At 42.6% G+C, this 23,178-nt stretch overlaps 1 protein-coding gene across 8 annotated transcripts in view; it reads right to left on the minus strand.

Moving 5' to 3' along the window:
- Positions 1 to 1,664: 1,664 nt before the first annotated feature.
- Positions 1,665 to 23,178, minus strand: part of SETX (senataxin) — a 91,540-nt gene continuing 70,026 nt past the window's right edge. For 5 of the 8 annotated variants that reach the window (XM_061433932.1, XM_061433933.1, XM_061433931.1 and 2 more), the window contains 8 exons: positions 22,831 to 22,980; positions 21,756 to 21,863; positions 18,402 to 18,589; positions 17,716 to 17,808; positions 16,602 to 16,766; positions 13,552 to 13,650; positions 12,861 to 12,948; positions 1,665 to 5,048 (listed from right to left, as the gene is read on the minus strand). In XM_061433932.1, coding sequence (XP_061289916.1) covers positions 4,317 to 5,048; positions 12,861 to 12,948; positions 13,552 to 13,650; positions 16,602 to 16,766; positions 17,716 to 17,808; positions 18,402 to 18,589; positions 21,756 to 21,863; positions 22,831 to 22,980 — 1,623 coding nt within the window. In that variant the 3' untranslated portion in view covers positions 1,665 to 4,316. The other 3 variants (XM_061433936.1, XM_061433935.1, XM_061433938.1) reach the window with 3 other exon arrangements.

Consider the following 23,178-nt stretch of genomic DNA (forward strand, 5'->3'; position numbering starts at 1 on the left):
TGACCAACTACTCCCTGCTCAGGCCCCTCCATGGCTAGCTCAGTGGGCACTCCTGCTCAAACCTGACGCAGGCTCACTTGGCTCTTCCTAGACTCCATAGGCAGGCTTCTAACTCCTGCTCTCTATGGCATCAGGACCCCCCAACCCCTGACTGAGCTGTTCCTGGCTCTCCTTCCCCAGTCCCACTGCGGTGCCCTTGGGAATCTCAACAAAAGGATGCCTGCCCAGATGGCTTCTGGGGGTGGGCCGCACCCCCTCCAGAGCCCCTGTAGGGGACGAGATACTGAAGAAGACAGACTGGACCCTGATGGGCCCCAGGGCTGACGCGAGGAGCCAGGCCTCAAGGCTGGCCGCTCATTGCAATCACCTTGCAGTGAGTTCAACTTTTAAGCTTTTTTTTTTTTTTTAAAGGCAGCAAGTACTTTCTCCCAGACACAAGGAATTAGCAATTCTAGGGGACAGCCCAGGAGAGGGAATTTTTAAAGTTCTCTGGGTGACTCCCAGGTACACCTCCCAGGCTGAAAAGTACCAACAATTCGATTTGCAACATTGCTTGAGAACAAAGGCTACAGCGGCCACAAGCAGAGCTGGCCCAAGCTGGAGGGAGGAGGGAACACAGAGACAGCTCCCGTGGGTCGGAGTTCCTGTGGGTCAGGGCACCGTCCACCTGTGGACACCGTTTACGCAGTGTGACTTGGCAAACACCTCCTGTCCAGTAGCACAGGGTGACAATAACTCAAGTCCTTTAAGAGTTACTGAGGGATCCTTTGTGTACAGAAACTGCCTTCATGGTACTGTGCAACGCTGTAAATTCTACTTTAAATTGAAGCTAAATTTTAGTTTCCTTTTTGAATTATTTATTCCTCAAACAATAAATGGTGAAAGCCAGTTGTATTGGTCAGAGAGATTTTAAACCCCCCATGGCAGCTGCTGCAGGAACCAACTGCATGGATAAAACGGCCGTCACAGAGCGCCCGCCTCTCATCAGGTCTCCTGGCAACGTCACCTTGCCCCAGGACTCCCCTCGAGGTCGTCCCTTTACCCTCACGGGTGGTGGGTGCCTCCATCCCGGATGAGTGGGAGGCCCAGGGAGGCTGGCGGGGCCCACATCCTGGTGGAGCTCAGCATGTCCAACTGTCCTTCCTGAAGCCACTGCTTTTGGAGAACGTGCTCTCCTTTGTAACCACCAGCGCTTACCCCCGGCCTGGCCATCTGCCTCCAGCCCCGCCATTGGGGCTCCCGCAGCTCCTTCTGTGGGTCCTTGTTCATCTGCTCTGCTCTCCCAAGCTCAGCCTGGAGGTAAGCGTGTGTTTCTGGACCAAATCTCAACGGGTAACTGACACCACAGTTGGCCACACGTACCTCACTCACTACCTTGTGGGTAAGATTCCAAGAAGAGGTGAGAAGCTAGGAGCACTGTGGGTGCAGACTGGATGAAAACATCAATCCAATGGCAGACTAAGCGAGTTACCTGGAAGTCCCTTGAATCTCCATTCAATAACTCCTAACATGCGTCAGCTTTCTTGTTTCTGCTTTTAATTCTGCCATTTCCTCAATATTCAGATCTTAACAGAGACAACAGGGCTATTGTTTGCCAAATCCTGGCTAGGAATTCAGGGCATAGAAAGAAAACTACAGCAAAGAAAACTATAAATCTGCACAACTGACTTTAGAAAATAGTTTAGTACAATTTTGTTATAAAACTCATTTACAGGAGGTTATTCACATGTACTTATCAAATCTGCTCCTGATAATACATGAAAACAGAACTAAATAAACTGTCCACAGTAATTTCAAGGCAAATCATATACAAAGAAACAAAATAAGATTTTAAGTAGAATATTTTCATGTTGAAAGAATTAAGACTGAAAGAAGACAGGGCACTTTCTTATAATGCCATGGCAAGGACAAAACAAACAGCTATTATTTTTCACCTGCAGATTAACCGCCCATCAACAACACTGCTGTGACAGCTACATCAAGAAAGGCCACACGGTACACATGAAGTGCTTTGTGCAGATACATAAAGTACGCCAACTGGAACCACGGTGCGTTTCCAATGCAATGTCCGGTATGACCACTTCTGCTGGGAGGGACTGTCAGGACACACGTGCTCGTTAGGTGTTCTGATGTGCTACTTCTTGCATTCCCAGACTAGGTGAGTGGTGAACCAAAAGGTGGGCATGACATGTGGGAACAGGCAACAGACCCTGCCTTAAATTCATGTTGTGTGAGCAGCATGGGGAAAGCTCCTGGCCCAGCAGTGTCCATCACACCTCTTCTATAAGCTAACACCTTCTAGACTCTCTAAACCGTGATCACTACAACTGTCTGCTAAATCAAGCATTCTACCAAGACAGGAGGAAAATAAACACAGCAACAAAGAGCTTTCTTGCCAAAGGCCAGGCAGGAAGCTTACAAAGCCCTGGCCCCAAGTAGGGCTCGGCCCACCTCCGTGACGGGGGAACAGGGGCTGACTCTGGGGACAGAGCGCATGCTCCCCAGGTGACAGGGAATATCCACGCCCATCAGCAGAGGTCTAGATAGCAGTGAGAGGGACAAGGGGAACAGAGAAGTAGAGTGTTTAAACCTTTGGCAACCAAACGCTCTTTTAAAGCTCTTAATAACCTGCTTCAGGACAATTTCTGACGAACACAAAGCCCTTTCTGCTTAAAAAGCAGAAGAGCAGAGACACTTCAGAGGGTGCACGTTCACACTCAGGGATGTGCTCTCTACCCCCGAGTAGCTGGGGTGCTGCACGGTGTACACAACCAACCACGGGTTCAAACGCAGGTCGACTGTTAACACACGCTTGCGTTTGTGAGACCTCAGCACCACTGTGTGCAGGGAAAGCCAGGCTTTGCAATCAGGCAGCCCTGCCCATGCCCAAGTCTCCAGACCTCCACCCACTACAGCCACTTGCTTTCACAGAAGCACAAGCCCTCTAACCAGATGTCCCGCAACAGCGCTGCATCTGCATCAGTGACAATGGTCTCCAGACACAAGAGGAAATCTGTCAACTCTTTCCTTGCTTCTGAAATCCCAAGTATCCGTGCTGCTCTTCCAGCCTGCTCTTTTTAAAGGCTGTCTCTTTCCTGTCTAAAATATTGTCTCAAGTCCCCAGGAACCCCTTGGGAAGATGGTGAACACCCCGTTTTCTGGCTCAACCCAAGAAATGCACGCTTTCACACAAGACACCTCGGCACTGATCTTGCACTTGGCAACCGCTGGATTTCTAACCCATGAGTTGCAGAAAACTCATAATACACTGGGGGCATCTGAATGACATGTCAAGAACTATACTTTCATATTCTCCTAATTCAAGAAGAATGAGAATTTAAGCTGGAGAACTATGTGCTCACTACTAGAAGATGAACTCATCACAGAAATGCACTATCCTGTGTCAGGGTGCCTGGTCTACAAAGGTCATCAGCGCAACTTAACTAACTGAACTTTCTGCTTCCCAAGTTTCCCCCAGAAGACTCTGCTGCTGCTGCCGCCGCCAAGTCGCTTCAGTCGTGTGCGACTCTGTGCGATCCCATGGACTGCAGCCTATCAGGCTTCTCTGTCCCTGGGATTCTCCAGGCAAGAACTCTGGAGTGGGTTGCCATTTCCTTCTCCAATGCATGAAAGTGGAAAGTGAAAGTGAAGTCACTCAGTCGTGTCTGACTCTTACCGACCCCATGGACTGCAGCCCACCAGGCTCCTCCATCCATGGGATTTTCCGGGCAACAGTACTAGAGTAGGGTGCCATTGCCTTCTCCCCAGAAGACTCTAGCTGCTTTTAAAAAATAGAACTAGAGACCTCTGACTCAGCAGCACTAAACTCAGCTCCTTGCCAGACTACCTGGGCTGTTAAACATCTGTTTTGTCATAACAATGGTTTAAAGGACCTGCCCTCCTCACATTTTTTTTTTTAATATAAGGTTTGTTCTATTGAAAATGATTAACATTTTAAGCAGGGGAAAGAAAAGCCATCTACCAGATTAAATTTTAAAAGGATTTTGTTATTTGCTATACAAATATACATTCCAACTTCTACAACCTCTCCAGGCTGACCTCCTTTTCTACAAGAACGAGAGATCAACACTGCAAGCCTCCTACTTCAAAGACATAATTACTGATGCACAAATGTCCTCTGAAAGCTTCTGCAACTGACAGAAAGGACCAAGAGGCCCATGTATTATAATACGTTTTGTTTTCCAACAACAAACTCCTATAAGGAAAAAAGCAGTCGTATCTGGACAAGCCTGTTAGTCAGTCATCAGAGGTCTGCAGCAATGGTCGTGGCTGACAGCCTCTGCTGTTCGGCCGTACTATAAAACCCGTCTCTTCTTTGAGCAGCTGTCCTCCTCCAGGACCCTCTCATCCCAGTCTGAGTTCCTCTTTGCGTGGGAGCTAGCCCACCACTCCTGATCCCCTACACTCAAGGACCTGGTTTCTCTCCTGTGGCTGAGCACCCCCTCTTCCTGGTCACACTTCTTTTTGCTTGTGGAAGTGTCAGTACTAGCAACTGGAGAGTCACACTGCATGTGAGGCGTGTGGTTGTTCAGGGTGACTCCCTGCTGCCTGATGGTGCCTGGCTCCTGGGGACTCCCAGGGCAGCCTGGGGCGCCCAAAGGAGGTGCTGCTCCGGAATGCTGGGGGCTCAAGGGCTGCGGCTCCCTGAGGCTTATTCCTTGGGCATCCAAGGCCAAGCCCATCCTCCGCAGCAGTCTTGGGTCCCGAAGCCAGTCCTGATTGGGTGGCCTTTCGGGATCCTTTGCAGCCTCAGTGACTGTGGCTTCTTTGGAGTCAGAGGGTGAGTGGTATAGGGAAGAAGCAAAAGATGTCTTGCTGAGTTCACCATCTTGCTTGCTGCTGGGTAGGCCACCCTGGGGTCTGGATGCCTCTGGAGCGACAGCAGGAGGGTGAGTAAGGCTCCTTTGAAGCAATGGTTTGAGCTTCAGGATCTTCATTGCATCGTGTCTGTAGTTCTTGTCACAAGTCTTAATAATGGCGCCACGTTTCTGTGCATCTTGAATCAGGTGATACCAATGTCTATTTTCCTTGAGACAAAGAGAAGGAAGAAAATTACATCCCCAAAAAACACTCACGTGCTTGGGAACAAATAGTTTAAGTATACCCTCATGAACGGATTCTCAAGAATCCATTACTTGACAAAGCCAAAAGAAAAAATAAGATGCATACAGAACGATAAAACACGCTGCTACAAAACAGCACTCAGCACAGCTCTAAGAAAGACTTCTGCCCTTCTGTCACTGTTACTCAAGCCATGTGGGTGAATTAGCTGTCATGCAATTCTGTCTGCTGTCAGGAGCCTTGTGCAGCCATCTGAATTTGTTAATTAGAAGTTCACTTCCTCAGTCGCACCAGCCACATTTCAAGCTCTCTGCTACCACACGTGACTGGGGTTAGTGTCCTGGATGACGCAGTTGTAGGAGGGCTCCGTCATCCCACTGAGGTTCCTCTGATGCTGCTTGCCTCCGGGAAGACGGCAGGAAGGCTCAGTTTCAGCAAGCTCTAACTTTTGAGTGCATGTTGACTGTTCTACAAACAGGTCCATAGCTGTCACCAAATTCCCAAAGGCTTCCCAAACTCCATCAGGCCGAACCATCTTAATCCACTGAGATACTATTCTAAAGATATCATGAAACTTTCTATCTCTTCTAGAAGAGCTTTAAGTTATGAAAAGCACATCTAAAGAAGGTGAAAGAAAATCCAACTCATGCATCTCTCCTCTCTTCCTCTAAAAGGAAGAGAGGGAATAAACTGCTTATTTACAAGCATCAAAACTTGGGCTTCCTTAGAAGAGAGAGTATAGTGGAGGGAAAAACGATGAAGACTTTTTGACAAAGGAAAGAGAAGAAAAAGGATGGCTACCAAAGAGCCATATACAACTTAGTGACTGAGCAACAACCCTCCTGTGGGCTCCTGTACTATAGGTGGCTGGGGGTATAGAGTTAGTGAAAGTTGCTCAGCCGTGTCAGACTCTCTGCGATCCCATGGACTATACATATACAGTCCACGGAATTCTCCAGGCCAGAATACTGGAGTGGGTAGACATTTCCTTCTCCAGGGTATCTTCCCAACCCAGGGATCAAACCCAAGTCTCCCACATTCCAGGCAGAATCTTTACCAGCTGAGCCACCAGGGAAGCCATAGTATTTATTTGCTGTGTGACCATGCTCAAGTCACTTGACCTCTATGAGTCTGCTCCCTCAACTGGAAGACATGAATGGTTATTTTATTTAAATGACTTTGAAACGCACTCTGTTTCCACATGTCATCATTTCTGACTGCAGGGTGTGCGATCCTGGAGAAATTCACAGCTGGGTGACTACAAGCTCTTGCCTTTTGGTCAAACCATTTTTAAAAAGAACAAGTCCTGGCTCTTGCCTGAAACCTTCCCACAGACCTCTTATATGACAAAGTGCCAGCACTCCAACCTGGAAAGCAGGTGGCCTTGCTGTGGGTTTGCTGAGTCTGAGGCACCTAAACATGGTCTCTAACCCAAGCCCTAGGTCACAGGAACAGGTCTGAGGGAGCGCTATGAGTCTGCACTCCACTCCCATAAGGGGAACTGGGCTGAAAACCAAAAAGGGGGCAGGGGAGAAGCCCAGGAAGAAACCCGTAAACTGGACGAGAAAGTCCAAAAGTCAGACTGGGAGCTTTTCTTCTGAGTTTCTCTAGCTTCCCAGAGTGGGACAGCAGCGCTCTGCAAATTTGCATGTGTGTGACTCTGGGGGCTCACAGAGATGCCCTTGGTGGGGGAGGGATGTGGGGGCGTTCTCTGGGAATCTATTTCCAAACTTTAGCTTTCAAACTTCAGCTTTCCCACGTCCCCTCCTGGGGCTTTCCTGCCCTTCCACTCCACCCTTCCCAGTCACCACCACATTCTCACCCGTCCCCAGGCTGACTGCAGAGCAAGCTGCTGGGGCAGGTACAATCACCTGCGGTGAACACAGGGGTGCCCACGAAGGCTTCGGTAATCCAAGCACCTAAGACACACAGCTCTGCAAACATTGACTTTTCAGGTTTGAATATGATCAGAATTTAACTGTATAAAAATAATCACTGTAAATATGTTCTTCAACTGATAAGATATCAATTGTTAAACACTTTGATCCTTATGGTCACAGGAAAAAGAACTTTTACAAAAATCTTAATTTACATGTATATGAATGGCTGGGTCCCTTTGCTGTTCACCTGACACTATCACCACATTGCCTGTTAAATCGGCTGTCCTCCAGTACAAAAGAAAAAGTTAAAAAACCACCTTTATTGTGAAGTAACTATAGATTCACTCCGAGTGAATTCACTGAGAGTGAAGACTCTACACATGGACGTCACCAGATGGTCAACAACGAAATCAGACTGATTATATTCTTTGCAGCCAAGGATGAAGAAGCTCTATACAGTCAGCAAAAACAAGACCAGAAGCTGACTGTGGCTCAGATCATGAACTCCTTATTGCCAAATTCAGACTGAAATTGAAGAAAGTAGGTAAAATCACTAGACCACTTAGATATGACCTAAATCAAATCCCTTATGATTTTACAGTGGAAGTGAGAAATAGATTTAAGGGCCTAGATCTGATAGAGTGCCTGATGAACTATGGACGGAGATTCGTGACATTGTACAGGAGACAGGGATCAAGACCATCCCCATGGAAAAGAAATGCAAAAAAGCAAAATGGCTGTCTAAGGAGGCCTTCAAATACCTGTGAAAAGAAAAGCAGCGAAAAGCAAAGGAGAAAAGGAAAGATATAAGCATGAGAATGCAGAGTTCCAAAGAACAGCAAGAGATAAGAAAGCCTTCCTCACTGATCAATGCAAAGAAATAGAGGAAAACAACAGAATGGGAAAGACTAGAGATCTCTCCAAGAAAATTAGAGATACCAAGGGAACATTTCATGCAAAGATAGGCTCGATAAAGGACAGAAATGGTATGGACCTAACAGAAGCAGAAGATATTAAGAAGAGGTGGCAAGAATACACAGGAGAACTGTACAAAAAAGATCTTCACGACCCAAGATAATCACGATGGTGTGATCACTCACCTAGAGCCAGACATCCTGGAATGTGAAGTTAAGTGAGCCTTAGGAAGCATCACTACGAACAAAGCTAGTGGAGGTGATGGCATTCCAGTGGAGCTATTTCAAATCCTGCAAGATGATGCTGTGAAAGTGCTCCACTCAATATGCCAGCACATTTGGAAAACTCAGCAGTGGCCACAGGACTGGAAAAAGTCAGTGTTCATTCCAATCCCAAAAAAAGGCAATGCCAAAGAATGCTCAAACTATTACACAATTGCACTCATCTCACACGCTAATAAAGTAATGCTCAAAATTCTCCAAGCCAGGCTTCAGCAATACATGAACCGTGAACTTCCAGATGTTCAAGCTGGTTTTAGAAAAGGCAGAGGAACCAGAGATCAAATTGCCAACATCCGCTGGATCATGGAAAAAGCAAGAGAGTTCCAGAAAAAACATCTATTTCTGCTTTATTGACAATGCCAAAGCCTTTGACTGTGTGGATCACAATAAACTGTGGAAAATTCTTCAAGAGATGGCAATACCAGACCACCTGACCTGCCTCTTGAGAAACCTATATGCAGGTCAGGAAGCAACAGTTACAACTGGACATGGAACAACAGACTGGTTCCAAATAGGAAAAGGAGTACATCAAGGCTGTATATCGTCACCCTGCTTATTTAACTTCTATGCAGAGTACATCATGAGAAACGCTGGGCTGGAGGAAGCACAAGCTGGAATCAAGATTGCCAGGAGAAATATCAATCACCTCAGATATGCAGATGACACCACCCTTATGGCAGAAAGGGAAGAGGAACTAAAAAGCCTCTTGATGAAAGTGAAAGAGGAGAGTGAAACAGTTGGCTTAAAGCTCAACATTCAGAAAACGAAGATCATGGCATCTGGTCCCATCACTTCATGGCAAATAGATGGGGAAACAATGGAAACAGTGTCAGAGTTTATTTTTCTGGGCTCCAAAATCACTGCAGATGGTGACTGCAGCCATGAAATTAAAAGACGCTTACTCCTTGGAAGAAAAGTTATGACCAACCTAGATAGCATATTGAAAAGCAGAGACATTACTTTGCCAACAAAGGTTCGTCTAGTCAAGGCTATGGTTTTTCCAGTGGTCATGTATGGATGTGAGAGTTGGACTGTGAAGAAAGCTGAGTGCCGAAGAATTGATGCTTTTGAACTGTAGTGTTGGAGAAGACTCTTGAGAGTCCCTTGGACTGCAAGGAGATCCAACCAGTCCATTCTGAAGGAGATCAGCCCTGGGATTTCTTTGGAAGGAATGATGCTAAAGCTGAAACTCCAGTACTTTGGCCACCTCATGCGAAGAGTTGATTCATTGGAAAAGACTCTGATGCTGGGAGGGGTTGGAGGCAGGAGGAGAAGGGGACGACAGAGGATGAGATGGCTGGATGGCATCACTGACTCGATGGACGTGAGTCTGAGTGAACTCTGGGAGTTGGTGATGGACAGGGAGGCCTGGCGTGCTGCGATTCATGGAGTCGCAAAGAGTCGGACACAACTGAGCGACTGAACTGAACGATTCACTATAGATTTGCTAAAGCCTTTAACTGTGTGGATCACAACAAACTACGGTAAATAGAGATGGGAATAGCAGACCGCCTTACCTGTCTCCTGAGAAACCTATATGCAGGGCAAGAAGCAACAGTTAGAACCAGACATGGAACAAGAGACTGGCTCAAAATTCAGAAAGGAGTGCATTAAGGCTGTATACTGTACCCTGGTTATATAACTTATATGGAGAGTATATCATGTGAAATGTCGGGCTGGATGACTCACAAGCTGGAATCAAGACTGGCAGGAGAAATATCAACAGCCTCAGATATGCAGATGATATCACTCTAATGGCAGAAAGAGCCTCTTGAGGAGGGTGAAAGAAGACAGTGAAAAGTGAGTTGCTCAGTCATGTCCAACTCTGCAACCCCATGGACTGTATAGTCCATGGAATTCTCCAGGCCAGAATATTGGAGTGGGTGGCCTTTCCCTTCTTCAGGGGATCTTCCCAACCCAGGGATCAAACCCAGGTCTCCCGAATTGCAGGCAGATTCTTTACCAGCTGAGCCACAAAGGAAGCCCAAGAATATTGGAGTGGGTAGCCTATCCCTTCTCCAGGGGATCTTTCTGACCGAGGAATTGAACTGGGGTCTCCTGCATTGCAGGCAGATTCTTTACCAGCTGAGTGATGAGAGAAGCCCGGAGAGTGAAAAGGCTGGCTTAAAGTTTAACATTCAAAATACTAAGATCATGGCATCCAGTTCTACCACTTCATGGCAAACAGATGGGGAAAAAGTAGAAACAGTGACAGATGTTATTTTCTTGGGTTCCAAAATCACTGCAGACAGTGACTACAGCCATGAAATTAAAAGATGCTTGCACCTTCGAAGGAAAAAGCTATGACAAACCTGGATAGCATATTAAAAAGCAGAGACAACACTTTGCCAACAGAGGTCTGTACACTCAAAGCTCTGGTTTTTCCAGTAGTCATGTACAGATGTGAGAGTTGGACCATAAAGAAGAACTGATGCACCAAAGAATTGATGCTTTTGCACTGTGGTGTGGAGAAGACGCTTGAGAGTCCCTTGGACTGCAAGGAGATCCAACCAGTCAATCCTAAAGGAAATCAACCTGAATATTCACTGGAAGGACTGATGCTGAGGCTGAAGCTCCAATATTTTGACCACTTGATGTGAAGAGCCAACTCCTTGGAAAAGATCCTACTCATTAGAAAAGACCCTGATGCTGGGAAAGATTGAGGGCAAGAGGAGAGGGGGCGGCAGAGGATGAAATGGGTTAGATGGCGTCACTGACTCAATGGACATGAGTTTGAGCAAAGTCCCAGAGACAGTGAAGGACAGGGAAGCCTTGGGTGCTACAGTTCATTGGGTTACAAAGAGTCAGACATGACTTAGTGACTGAACAATAGGAAGTTACCAAAAAAGTACAATTTTCACAGTTTACCCAAACAGTTATGAAAAACAACTCCTTAAAAGTTCAATTTATATTGTAAACTTTTTTTGTGGCAGAAAAGCCTAAAAGTCATATTAACAGCCTTTTAATTATGAAAACATATTCATTATACCCACTGAATTATATCCTGAACAGTACAGATGACAATTCAATTTTAAACAGCAGAGGGAATAACAATGGTCTCTACCCCACTGGATACACTTAAAAGAGTGACATAATAGATTTATTTTTATTAGCCTTATTTTAAAATGTCAGTATTTACAACATATTATAAACAAAACCTTTATCAATCCTTCTGATAAAAGATTCTCAGTATCAACTTAAAATGGAGGATATGCAGCTTTTAAAAATTATTTCAAGGAGGTACCAAACAACGAAAGCTGCAGACCACAGACCTAGGGAAGAGCTGAAGGAGGAGATTGTATTTGAACGCCCTCTGGTGGAACTAGACAAAATAGGGGGAAATACTAAGTTGGCTTCCCTTGGGGCTCAGCTGGTGCAGAATCCACCTGTAATGCGGGAGGCCTGGGTTCAAGCCCTGGGTTGGGAAGAGCACCTGGAGAAGGGAACGGGTAACCCACTCCAGTATTCTTGCCTAGAGAATTTCATGGACGGTGCAGTCCACGGAGTTGCAAAGAGGCAGATATGACTAAGCAACTTTCGCTTCACTTCACTAAGTTGTCAGGAAAGTTATGACCCACCTAGACAACATATTAAAAAGCAGAGACATTATTTTACTAACAAAGGTCCATCTAGTCAAGGCTATGGTTTTTCCAGTAGTCATGTATAGGTGTGAGAGTCAGACTATAAAGAAACCTGAGTGCTGAAGAGTTGATGCTTTTGAACTGTGGTGTTGGAGAAGACTCTTAAGAGTCTCTTGGACTGCAAGAAGATCCAACCAGTCAAATCCTAAAGGAGATCAGTCCAAGTGTTCATTGGAAGGACTGATGCTGAAACTAAAACTTCAATACTTTGACCACCTGATGCAGAGAGCTGACATTTGAAAAGACCCTGATGCTGGGAAAGATTGAAGGCGGGAGGAGAAGGGGATGACAGAGGATGAGATGGTTGGATGGCATCACCGACTCAATGGACATGAGTTTGAGTAAGCTCCAGGAGTTGGTGATGGACAGGGAGGCCTGGTGTGCTGCAGTCCATGGGGTGGCACAAAAGTTGGACACGACTGAGCGACTGAACTGAACTAAGTTAGCACTTCTGCTAAGATAAACCAAAGACTGTTAAAATTAGAGAAACTGAGTTATTACCCCTAAATGAGACAACGCAGCAAATACACGTTTATCCAGCTGTGGTTCATCCAACTACGCTATACTGTCTGTGGACCACAAGAGGAACCTGACCCTTCTGGAGGAGCATCTGCTCTGACAGAGGACTCTGATGGCACTCATCTCTCAAGGGAAGCAGCAAGTGGTGCGGCTCAAAGTGTCAGGACAGAAGTGAAGATCCATACACACACCTGCAAACTCCCACTCTCTCTGGCATTAGGCTGAGCTGAGACCACATTAACTAAGTTTACTAAGGGCTGACCAATCCCACGATGTAGAAAAAATTTCTTAAAGGTCCTCTTGAGAGCACACTGTGATTACTTGGGTCCTGGGCTAAGATAAGAACAGTCTGGGTGCCTAAAAGCTCCCATGAAGAAGCTGCTGGGGGACTAACAAGGTGGGGATGAGGGGTAAGAGGAACTCTATTGTTTGTGACCTCGAAATCATTTCCATTTTGATGAAAGATAAAAACAAAACCTCAACCCAGTATGAGTAATAAGGGGCAACCTTTTGAGATCCCTGATCCTCTAGAATGTACCTACCACTAGGGTTCTCAAGTGTCCGAGGATGAAGAGGCTGTACTTGGCTCGTGTGATGGTGACATTCAATCTCTGCAAACTTGCCAGAAATCTAAGCAATAGAAGAAGAAAAAAAAAAGTTACTTCTTTGTATGGAATGACTAGGCCATGTATCAGTGTATGTGAGACACAGGCGATATTTCTGACAGCTTTTCTTGGCTCCTTCTGCTTTAAAATCACAATGCTTTTGCACCCCTTCTGTCAACACAGGGGACCTGGCATAGGGCAATTCTCATCAAAAACAATAAACAAACGATGTCTGGAGCTTTCCTTCAAAGTGATGCACCTATTTCCTATCGTGACTTAGATATTAGAAATTTTAATGCTGTGATTTTTAAATCTTAAAACATCCTAAAAATATGACAGTAGATCAATTATGACACATACTGTGGAGAGGAACATGCCCCTGCAAAATATATTGGATTCAATCATCTAATTTTCTCAAGTGAAAAAAGATTCACTCTGTGACATGGACACAAGGAACCAAGAAAAGCAGACCTAACAGTGGACCAACTACATAACTTAAAAAAAAACTTCATGACGTTATGTAATTTTTTATATAATTGAGCAAATGATGGTACTCTAAGAGTGATTAAAAATAGACCTACTTCTGGATTATAAACAAAGCAAAAACTCAAGGATGACAGTTACCCACCCAATTGAGCCTTGTGTGGCATTTGCTCTGACGCATGTAACAATAACACAGTCTTTCTGACGCCCCTGGAAGGCATCCACGGTATCGACTTCTGCTGCCCTATTAAAGAGAAACATATTTACTGAAAAACAGTTATTAAAGCATGTCTATTCCCAGTGGAGAAGCCCTGTGCCCATTAGCCATCAGTCTCTTAATTTCCTCCCCGCCAGGCCCTGGCAACCACTCATCTATGTTCTATCTTTATGGACTTTTCTACATGGGACATAGCTCGCATGTAAATGAAGTTACAGAGCATGTGACCTTCTGTGTCAGGTTTCTTTCACTTAGCACAATGTTTTCCAAGGTTCACATGTGTCACAAAGTATCCCACTACTTCATTCCTTCTACAACTGCTTGGTTGCTTGTACAAATACACAATTTACCCATATACAATTTTTCGAAGTTTGCGTTGTCTTTGCTTTCTAACTATCATGAATAATGTTGCTATGAACATTCCTGTACAAACTTTCCTGTGAACATTTCCCCAAAGCAGGTATGTATCCAGGAATGAAACTGCTGGTCATGTGGTAACTAAGTTTTACGAGGAACTGCCAAACTTTTCCACAATGGTTTACCATTCTGTCTTCTCACCAGCAATGTATTGTTTCAATTTCTCCACATCCTTGCCAAAATTTGTTAATGCCTGTTTTTTCAATGACTGTCATCGTGGTGGATATGAAATGGTTTGGTTATCTAATTGTAGTTCTGATTTGCATTTCCCTAATGATATATGATGTGGAATACCTTTCAGTGTGCCTGTTGGATTTTTATTTTTTGAAAAATGCTATTCACATTTTTCAACAAAATAAGACTGTCATTTTATTATCAAGTTGTATGAGTTCTTTATATTCTGGATGTAACTCATCAGATGAATAATTTGCAAGTACTTTCTCCCATTCTGTGGGTTGTCTTTTCACTCTTTGATAGTGTTGTCTGAAACAAAGGCTTTTCATTTTTATGAAGACCAATTTAATTTTCCTCTGGTTACTTGTGCTTGGATATCACACCCAAGACTGTTGCCTAATCTGAGATCATATGAATTTACTTTTGTTTCCTTACACATTTTATAATTTTGTCTCTGAAGACTCAGGGCTCTAATTCGAGTTAATTACTATATACAGTGTGACACGGGGCAATATTCACTCTGTGCAGGAGGATACCTTATACTAATTCCAGCACCATTTGTTGAAAAAACTGTTCTTTCTGCACTGAATGGTCTTGGCACCCTTCTTGAAAAATCAACTGGGCACAAACGTAAGGATTTATTTCTGGAATCTCACTTCTATTAGTCTATATGTCTACCCGGATGACAGTACCACAATGTTGACAGTTTTGTAGTAAATTTTGAAAAAGTGTGAGCCCCCGGACACTGTTCTGTCAAGTTGTTTGAAGAGTACCTTACACTTCCACATGAACTTTGCAGTAAGCTTTTCCAAAACTGTAGTTTTAATTTTGATGGAGATAACGAACCTGTAGATCAGCGTGGGGAAAGGTGCCATCTTAGTAAGTCTTCCAATCCATGAACATGGACTATCTCCACTTATTTTGGAGTTCTTCAATGTCTTTCAACAACTTTTTGTACTTAGTGTAGGAGCTTTTATTTCTTTGGTTATATTTATTCCTAAGTATTTTGTTCTTTATGATGCTACCGTAAATGGAATTTAAAAAAATTTTTTTCACATTTCTCGTGGCTGCTGAATACAACTGATTTCTGCATACTGATCTTGTATCCTACAACTCTGCTGAACTTGTTTATAAGGACTAGCAGTTTGCACAAATATTGCATTTCCTTTTCTTACTTAACTGCTCTGCACAGAATTTCTAATACAATGCTGCACAAAAGCAGTGAGAGCAGACATCCTATCCTTCCTGATCATATAGGGAAAGTTTTCATCTTACCATCAAGTATGGTTTTTGAGCTATGGGTTTTTCATAGATGTCTTTTATTAGCCTAAGGAAGTTCCCCTCTACTCCTAAATTTGTTGAGTATTTTTATCATGAAAGGTTGTTGTTGCACTAAAATGCTTTCACTCAAATAAATGAAATCTATTCAGATGATCACAGCCACGTGGGGTTTCCCTTTAATTATGGTACAGAACACTGACTGACTATCATATATTGAACCAACCTTGCATTCCTGAGATAAATTCCACTTGATCCTGGTCTATAATCTTTTTAATATGCTACTGCATTCAGCTGCCATTATTTTGTTGAGAATTTTTGCATCCACATTCATAAAGGATATATTAGTCTGTAGTTCTGTTTTCTGGTGATGTCTCCATGGCTCTGGTATCAAGATAATAGTGGCCCCATAAAATGAGTAGTCTTCCCTTCTATTTTTCGAAAGCATTTGCAGAAAGACTGGTGTTAAATCTTAATGTTTGATAAATTTACCAGAGAAGCCTGGTCCTGGCTTTGTTCTCTGTTGGTAAGTGTTTGATTACTAACTCAATCTGTTTACATTTAATAGATCTATCCAATGTTTCTGGTTTTTCCCTAGTGTCAATTTTGGTAGTTTGTGTGTTTCGAGGTGCAGAACGGAGTTACTGGATTTCCAATATTTAATTTTTAATTTTACTGTTGAGGTAAAAGGAGACAAAGACACGATCTTCACCCTATACATGAAGGCACTAAAAGGTTTAAATAATTTTTTCTAAGTGAAAATGTGACTATGTATATCTTGCTACAATTAGAATTTAGATTAACAAGTCATCCAACTAAATGGAAAGGTCTGGAGAGTTTCTTAGTCAATTCCACTGTCAAGTGTAATGGTGAAGACCTTCGAAAAGGCAGCAGGCACTCCGTCTACAGGTGCTACAAGTGTAACCTCACTCCCTTCTCAGCACAAGTCTGTGGAGCCAGTGTCCTGGTCTCCTTGTTCTATGTTACCAGGGTCTATGACCCTGCCCCAGGGTCATAAGTTTCATTTTCTTCTCTCCTTCCATCCCCTCTTTCTTCTTTTTAATTCAACAGAGAAACTGGAAAGAGCCATAAAAATACAGATGCCTCACCCTTTTCTATCAAACTCTTTGTCCAAATCCTTCTGAATCATTGTCTTCTGAGCCTTGTAATGGGTTATTATGCCAATGTTTCGGAAAGTAACGTCCCTTCGTTTGTCTTTAATAAGTTTAATTAGTTCCATTACCAGTTTTATCTCTTGAACATTTACATATGAGCTAAATAAGATGAAAAAAAAAAATACAAGACATCAAAACTAATAGCAGTCCAATTGTTAAGTTCCACTTTGTTTCTATTACAGTAAAGGGTAGATTGGGAGGCTTTATCTTTATTCAGTCAGAAGTGATTCAAAGAGGCTGTTATAATGACCATTATTAACACTGTACGTATGAATAAACAGAATAACTGCCCAGTGAAACATGAAGCTGTATGACAGAAAAGAGCTTGGAGTCAAATAAGTTTAGACACCAGCTTCTTCATTTGTTAAAACAGGGATAGCCACAGTGAGAACAAAGGTATTTATAATAATGAAGACATGACTAATGAAGAGCTCCTATTACAGATTTATTATCTTCCCAACACTGAGAAAAGAGCTTCAGATGTATCACTTTTCTCATTCCCCACCACAGGCCAAGTGGATCATGCACTAGCATTCACAGACCACCCGATCGATTCACACAATCCAACATGCTCAAAGTATCATCCACCCTCTGCCTCACACCTTAATTCAACTGTGTTTGTATTTCTCCTTCCCAATATTTTACCCAACTGGAATAATCAATCACCACAGTAATGGCCTGGTTAATGTCTGCCTCGTGTTAGACCACAATAGCCTTGCACTGGGGCCACGTCTATTTTACTCACAACTGACTTAGCAGCAACAGCAGTGAGTTCAGCATGGATCTACTTAAGTGCTTATCACATGTTAGGTAATATAATCCCGACTAATACAATTAAGAAAGAAAAACTGAAAGACTGAAATACATAAAGATATCAGTAATTTTATGATTAAAAAGATGAATTTATCAATCCAGCTAAAAGAAAATGATTGTGCCCTGGCACTAGGCAGAGAGATTTGTATGAAAAGTATTTTGAACTTAAATATAAACAAAAACAATATAAAAATTCTGACACCATCAGTGAAGACTGAAGTATAAGAGAACATACTCATTATCCCGTCTTTCTAAGCCATCTCCAACATCAAACACGAGGTAGGGTTGAAATGGCCAGTCAGATGAACACCGACTGGTCTCTGTCCCTCTATAAAAGAGCAGCAGCATTTAGAACACAAGTCAAGTCAGAAACATTTTTTAAAATTATTACTACCATTTTTCTGTGTGTATGTGGCAGGGAGAGAGCTAGGGAAAAGGGGACAAGAAGGACTTGTCTTTAAAAAAATAAAATTTCAATACACTAAAAGAAAGTGAATTTTATTTCTATTCTAGTGCTAGGGAGAATAATCTATGTATTTAAAATATAACAATTATGACTGGAAAATTACTAATACAGTACATGAAAAAAGCAAAGTATAAAATAGTAGGTAAAGCATGGTATGATTCTTTTTTCCCAAAAGAGAAAAAGGAAAAAAAAAAAAAAAGATGTGCATAGTACAAGGACTGGAAGTAAATATACTGTTACTAGTGATTATTTCTGGGTAGTATAAATAGGGGGGTTGGTTTTATCCCCCTTTTCATTTATCTGCATTTGCTACAATCAACATGACTTTTATAATTTAAATTATTAAACCTTTATGTTTTTAATAACAAGACTTAAGAGCACTGTAAAAGAGCTATTCTTCCTAAGCAGCCAAACCTACAAATAAAACAAGCTAACATGCAATGAGAAGAACCCACCTATTTGTTCTCAAGATTCCATCATAAATATAACTAGAAGGAAAGAGGCATATGTCCGGGTGCATCCTGTACTGGATGGTGAGCTGTAAGACAGGCAGCCTGCCAATCATGTTGTGCTCCACACTCTCCTCCAGGAGCTTGTGGAAGCGGGCCATCATCGACTGGTCATAGCCGTAGTCCTGTGCCTTCTGAAAGGGGGAAGACAAAGCAATAATTTCTAACGACTCATCCGTACTTTTCCCACTATTATAAAAACAATTACTGAGCTCTACAATGTACACAGCAAACGTACATCTAAAATGCACATGGCTTGGAGAAGGAGATGGCAACCCACTCCAGTATTCCTGCCTGGAGATTCCCATGGATAGAGAAGCCTGATGGGCTACAGTCCATGGGTTGCAAAGAGTTGGACATGACTGAGGGACTAACACTTTCACTTTCATAATGATACTAGAAGTATTGTGAATATTACATGAGATCATGTACCTGGAAGACAGACAGTACTTATAAATTGTTTTCTTTATTTAATTCTAAAAAATAAGAGTTTTTGTAATTTTGTAGAACTGCATAGCAGCAGAGCTAGATATTCTTACATGTATTTCATCAAAGCTACAGTGTCACTGATTAAAAAGAAACTTTGGCTTCATTTTAAAATATAATTTAAAAGATATATTTTTACTTAGAAGCTTTTAAGAGTAGTTCCATGTTATAATAAAAAATAAAAAAGCTGAAAAAAAAAATAAATAAAATGCACATGGCATTACCAACAACCAAAGATTCAGAGAAAGAAGATGTTTCTGACTTCCACCTTTGAAAAGCCACGGAGCGTGACTACAAAAGCTGAGGCATATTCTCCTTATTTAGAAATCCCACATACTGTTGATGAATGATGTGATCTTGTGAATGATCACAACCATCGCTATTTTGGTGCTAACAGAGGTCACCTGAAAGAACGGATGAGAAAAGCAGCAAAGAATTTTAACACAGATATTAACCATTATTTCTGGGCTGCGCTCCCACAGCTTGAAAAAATGAATGTCATTGTAAACCAGCCTCTTAAAGACCAATTTCTTCATCCATCCATCCAGGCAATATGCACTTAGCGTCTAAAGCTTCGGGTGCTGAGAGTCTAAGGTGAGTAACATCGAGTGTCACAGAACTTAACATTCTAATGGAGGAGACAGACAAACTAAGTTGATTTCATAAATCCAAAAAAGGGTTACAACAAACCTGAAACCTGAAACAGAGGTAATTGACAAATGAAGAAAAGTGTCTTCATGTAATCACAGTTGGGATATACTTAGGATATACGTTTCAATGTTAGCACCATGTCAAAATTGAGAAAGAATAGTGGAAACTTTGAGTATGTTGCAGAAATGAGCACTGAAGATGTATATGCAAAGTTTTAATAAACCTGTTTCACAAACTATCAGAGTGGAGAAAGAAGACATTACTTCCTATTTGTATTATTTATGCAAGTGATTATATAAATATGCAATTTTAAATAGGTCTGTGTAATTAAATAGAATAAATATTCTTAGTGGACATTTGGCATTATCATCTATACCTCAAAAGTTTATCTATTCAAGCTAACAAAAAAACTCATTTACTTCACTCTAGGAAAAAAGAAAATGGATTTATAGGAGGTAACACATTTACTTACAGAAAAAAAAAAACAAACCGGGTCCGTCCTACCAAATGACGGAGATTTTCATGTTTTGACATGAATGTACATTCCTGATTTATTTATTGACTGGAAAAAAGGCAGTGTGACACAGACGGATTCTGCCACCTTTACAAGGTCAAAGCTGGCACACACAAATGCATACATTCCCTGTAACTACCCAACCTTCTGAATTTGGTAACTTATTGTCTGTTACCCACTAGAATGTCAGCTTTGTAAGGGCAGAGATTTTTGTCAGTTTTCAACACTGTCATAATCCTAGAACTTAAAACAGTGCCTGAATTAGGCTAGCATTCAATAAACAGAGACTGGAGAAAAGGCAACTTTGCACATCCATGACCACAAACTGTTCAAATTATCCACTGCACTATTCACAGTAATTATTCCTAGAAATAGGGGGTCAGAAAGGCATGTTGAGAAAATTAACTTTATAATCATTTTCTGAAAATTTCTCAATAAGCCTGTATTATTTTTATAATAAGAAAAGCCCAAATATTATTCTTCTCATTTCTGCTGTTCTTAATCAATTACCAAAGAAGGCAGTAAAGCTGAGGACTATCAACAACCCCCTTTCGCTAACTGCATGCTAAGGCCCTTCGAGAAGTCATCAGTCAATCCCTGAAACGCTGTATTAGTCACATAACGCAGTGCGGAGCTGGCTCCTCCTAACTCCCCACGAACCCTGGTGCAGCAGCTCTTCCCCACGGACAAGGTCTTAACTCCAGGTCAGGGGTGCTCCTAGCCTACCCCTTCACATGGTCACGCACAAGTGCCCAGACATCAAAGAACTGCACGATCATGTTGATGATCCCAAAGTCAAAGAACAGTAACAACAAAAAACAGCAACACGCTTTCATTACATAACCAAACAGAACATAACTGAACAGAAATGCTGTGAAAATGGTCTGTTCTCTGGGACTGTTCATGCAGCCACTACTCTGCACGCACACTCTCTGTATCAGTAAAATGCTCCAATGTTATTCAGTTTCAAAACCTAGGTGGAGACCTGTGCAAGATTACCCAAAACATCCAGATCCTGACTGTGCCATGCACTTCCAGGAGCAGTTCTAGTGAGTGTTCACACAACAGGGAAGGGGACACAACCGTGCTGCTTGCTCATCTTCCCACAAGCGGAGCCCAGTCTCTTTCCTTCCACCTTCCCTTTCAGAGCATGTGAGGAACATTATAGGATACGGAATCCTAATACTGTACACATTACTGTAAGAATAATTTATCTTACTGGTTTCCTCAAAATTTGCATATACATAAATATGAATTACGAGCTTGGGATCCTTTCCCTTGCCTTTAGAGTTTTTATCATGGGTTTGGTGGCTATGTTATGAAAACAAATCGTCCCTTAGAAGACCTGCACACTGCCTTTCTCAGAGGGACAGCCCATTGCGCATGGGACATTCTGTTCTTCAACTTCTGAAGTTGTCAAAAGACACCTACATGCTCCTGTCACACACACACAAGCTCATTATGAACAAAGAATATTTTTGGAGACTTTACTATGAAGGCTCTAAACAGTGGCTGTTCTCTTTCCTCAGCCATTCCCTATTTCTCCCTGCAAGTAAGAGATGATGATCCAAGGAGGATGCCCACCCCACAAAACAAAAAACCAAAAGACCCCTTCCACTTTACAGCAACATGAATGTGAAAAAACATACCACGGAAATGACTGTGGGAGGGAGCTGCTTAGGGTCTCCTACGAGGACAAGCTTGTTGCAACGATGGATGAGCGGAGTAAGAGTTTCAACTTCACAAGACTGTCCAGCCTTGGTAAGAAAGTATAGAACGGAGATACAGTCACAGTTTTCTCTGTTACTTTTTATCCATATACAGTGTAATTCATAATGAAAGTCTTAGCCATTCAAAAACGTACACCTTCTCCTTCTGCACCAAATATCAAAAATAAAGATTTTCTTTGATTAGAAAACAATAAGAACATTCTAAATGCTTGGAGGGGGAAAAAAACCCAAAACAACCCCCTTGCCCCAACACACATACATTGTGGAAGTCAGCCATCTTTCAGGTGCCACTATCACTTGGGAAGCAGCCATAAACTGCAAGGGCCAAGTCCTGTCCCCGGTCGGTCTGTCTGTTCCCACTGGACGTGTGCCCGACAGGGTTGTGTTTGGGCGTGCCCCACCCGCCCGCCCGCTCTCCTCCTCAGGAGGCCACTTCATATTTGCAACCCTCAAGCTTCACTTCAATTTGGCAATATTTCCTTCAACTATTTCATCATCTTTTCTATTCCTTCATTTTGGTGAATAGTGGATCTCGGATCTCCTGAACGGGTTCTTTATTCTTCATTTTCCATCTCTTTTTGTCTTCTGGCTCTAGATTCTAGCAAACAGTGGGTAACCAATAAATACTTGCTCAATGAATGAACTAGGAATTAGGATGAAAAGCTGAAAATATGGTGCTCAGAGCTATCCAATTATATTAAAAAATGCTTCAAAAGGTAACCAGAGATATTCTACGCAGGAGCTAGACAATCCTTGGGATGGATTTTGTTAAGATCAGGAATACCTAAGACTATAATTCCAATACTAGAAAAGCAGTTTTCATCATGGTGGTTTATTAGCAGCATATTTCAACATACAGGAATACACATGTTTAAGAGCAGATCAAAATCAGATGCAAAAAGGCCACTATGTCAACATCTTGGCAGCCACTCTTCACCTAGGACTTCCTCCTCACAGCACTAGGCAAGAGCTATATGGCCAACTGCTCACTGACCTCATCAACGATGACACAGCTGAAGGGGACGCCTCCTTGCCCACGGAAAGCAGCCTCGAGCAGCAAGCCACCACTCGTGCTCAGCGTGCAGCAAATGATGTGTGACTCTAAGATGATGATGCTCTGTGTCTTCTGTGGGCGTCCTTGAACCTAAGAGAATAAAAGTTCATCAATGTTCACTTGTATCTAAAAACTTCTTCACTATGATAGGCCTCTTTGCACTGTAACACACTTGCCACTTATGTGGCAGAAAAATGTTCAGTAAATGTCAGGTGGGAACCTGCAATCTAGGAAACAGCAGCACTCAAGGTACTCAGAAGCCATCAGAGAGGACAGTCTGCAGGGGAG

The sequence above is a fragment of the Bos javanicus genome, chromosome 11 (genome assembly GCF_032452875.1).
Source record: "Bos javanicus breed banteng chromosome 11, ARS-OSU_banteng_1.0, whole genome shotgun sequence".
Classification (NCBI taxonomy): domain Eukaryota; kingdom Metazoa; phylum Chordata; class Mammalia; order Artiodactyla; family Bovidae; genus Bos; species Bos javanicus.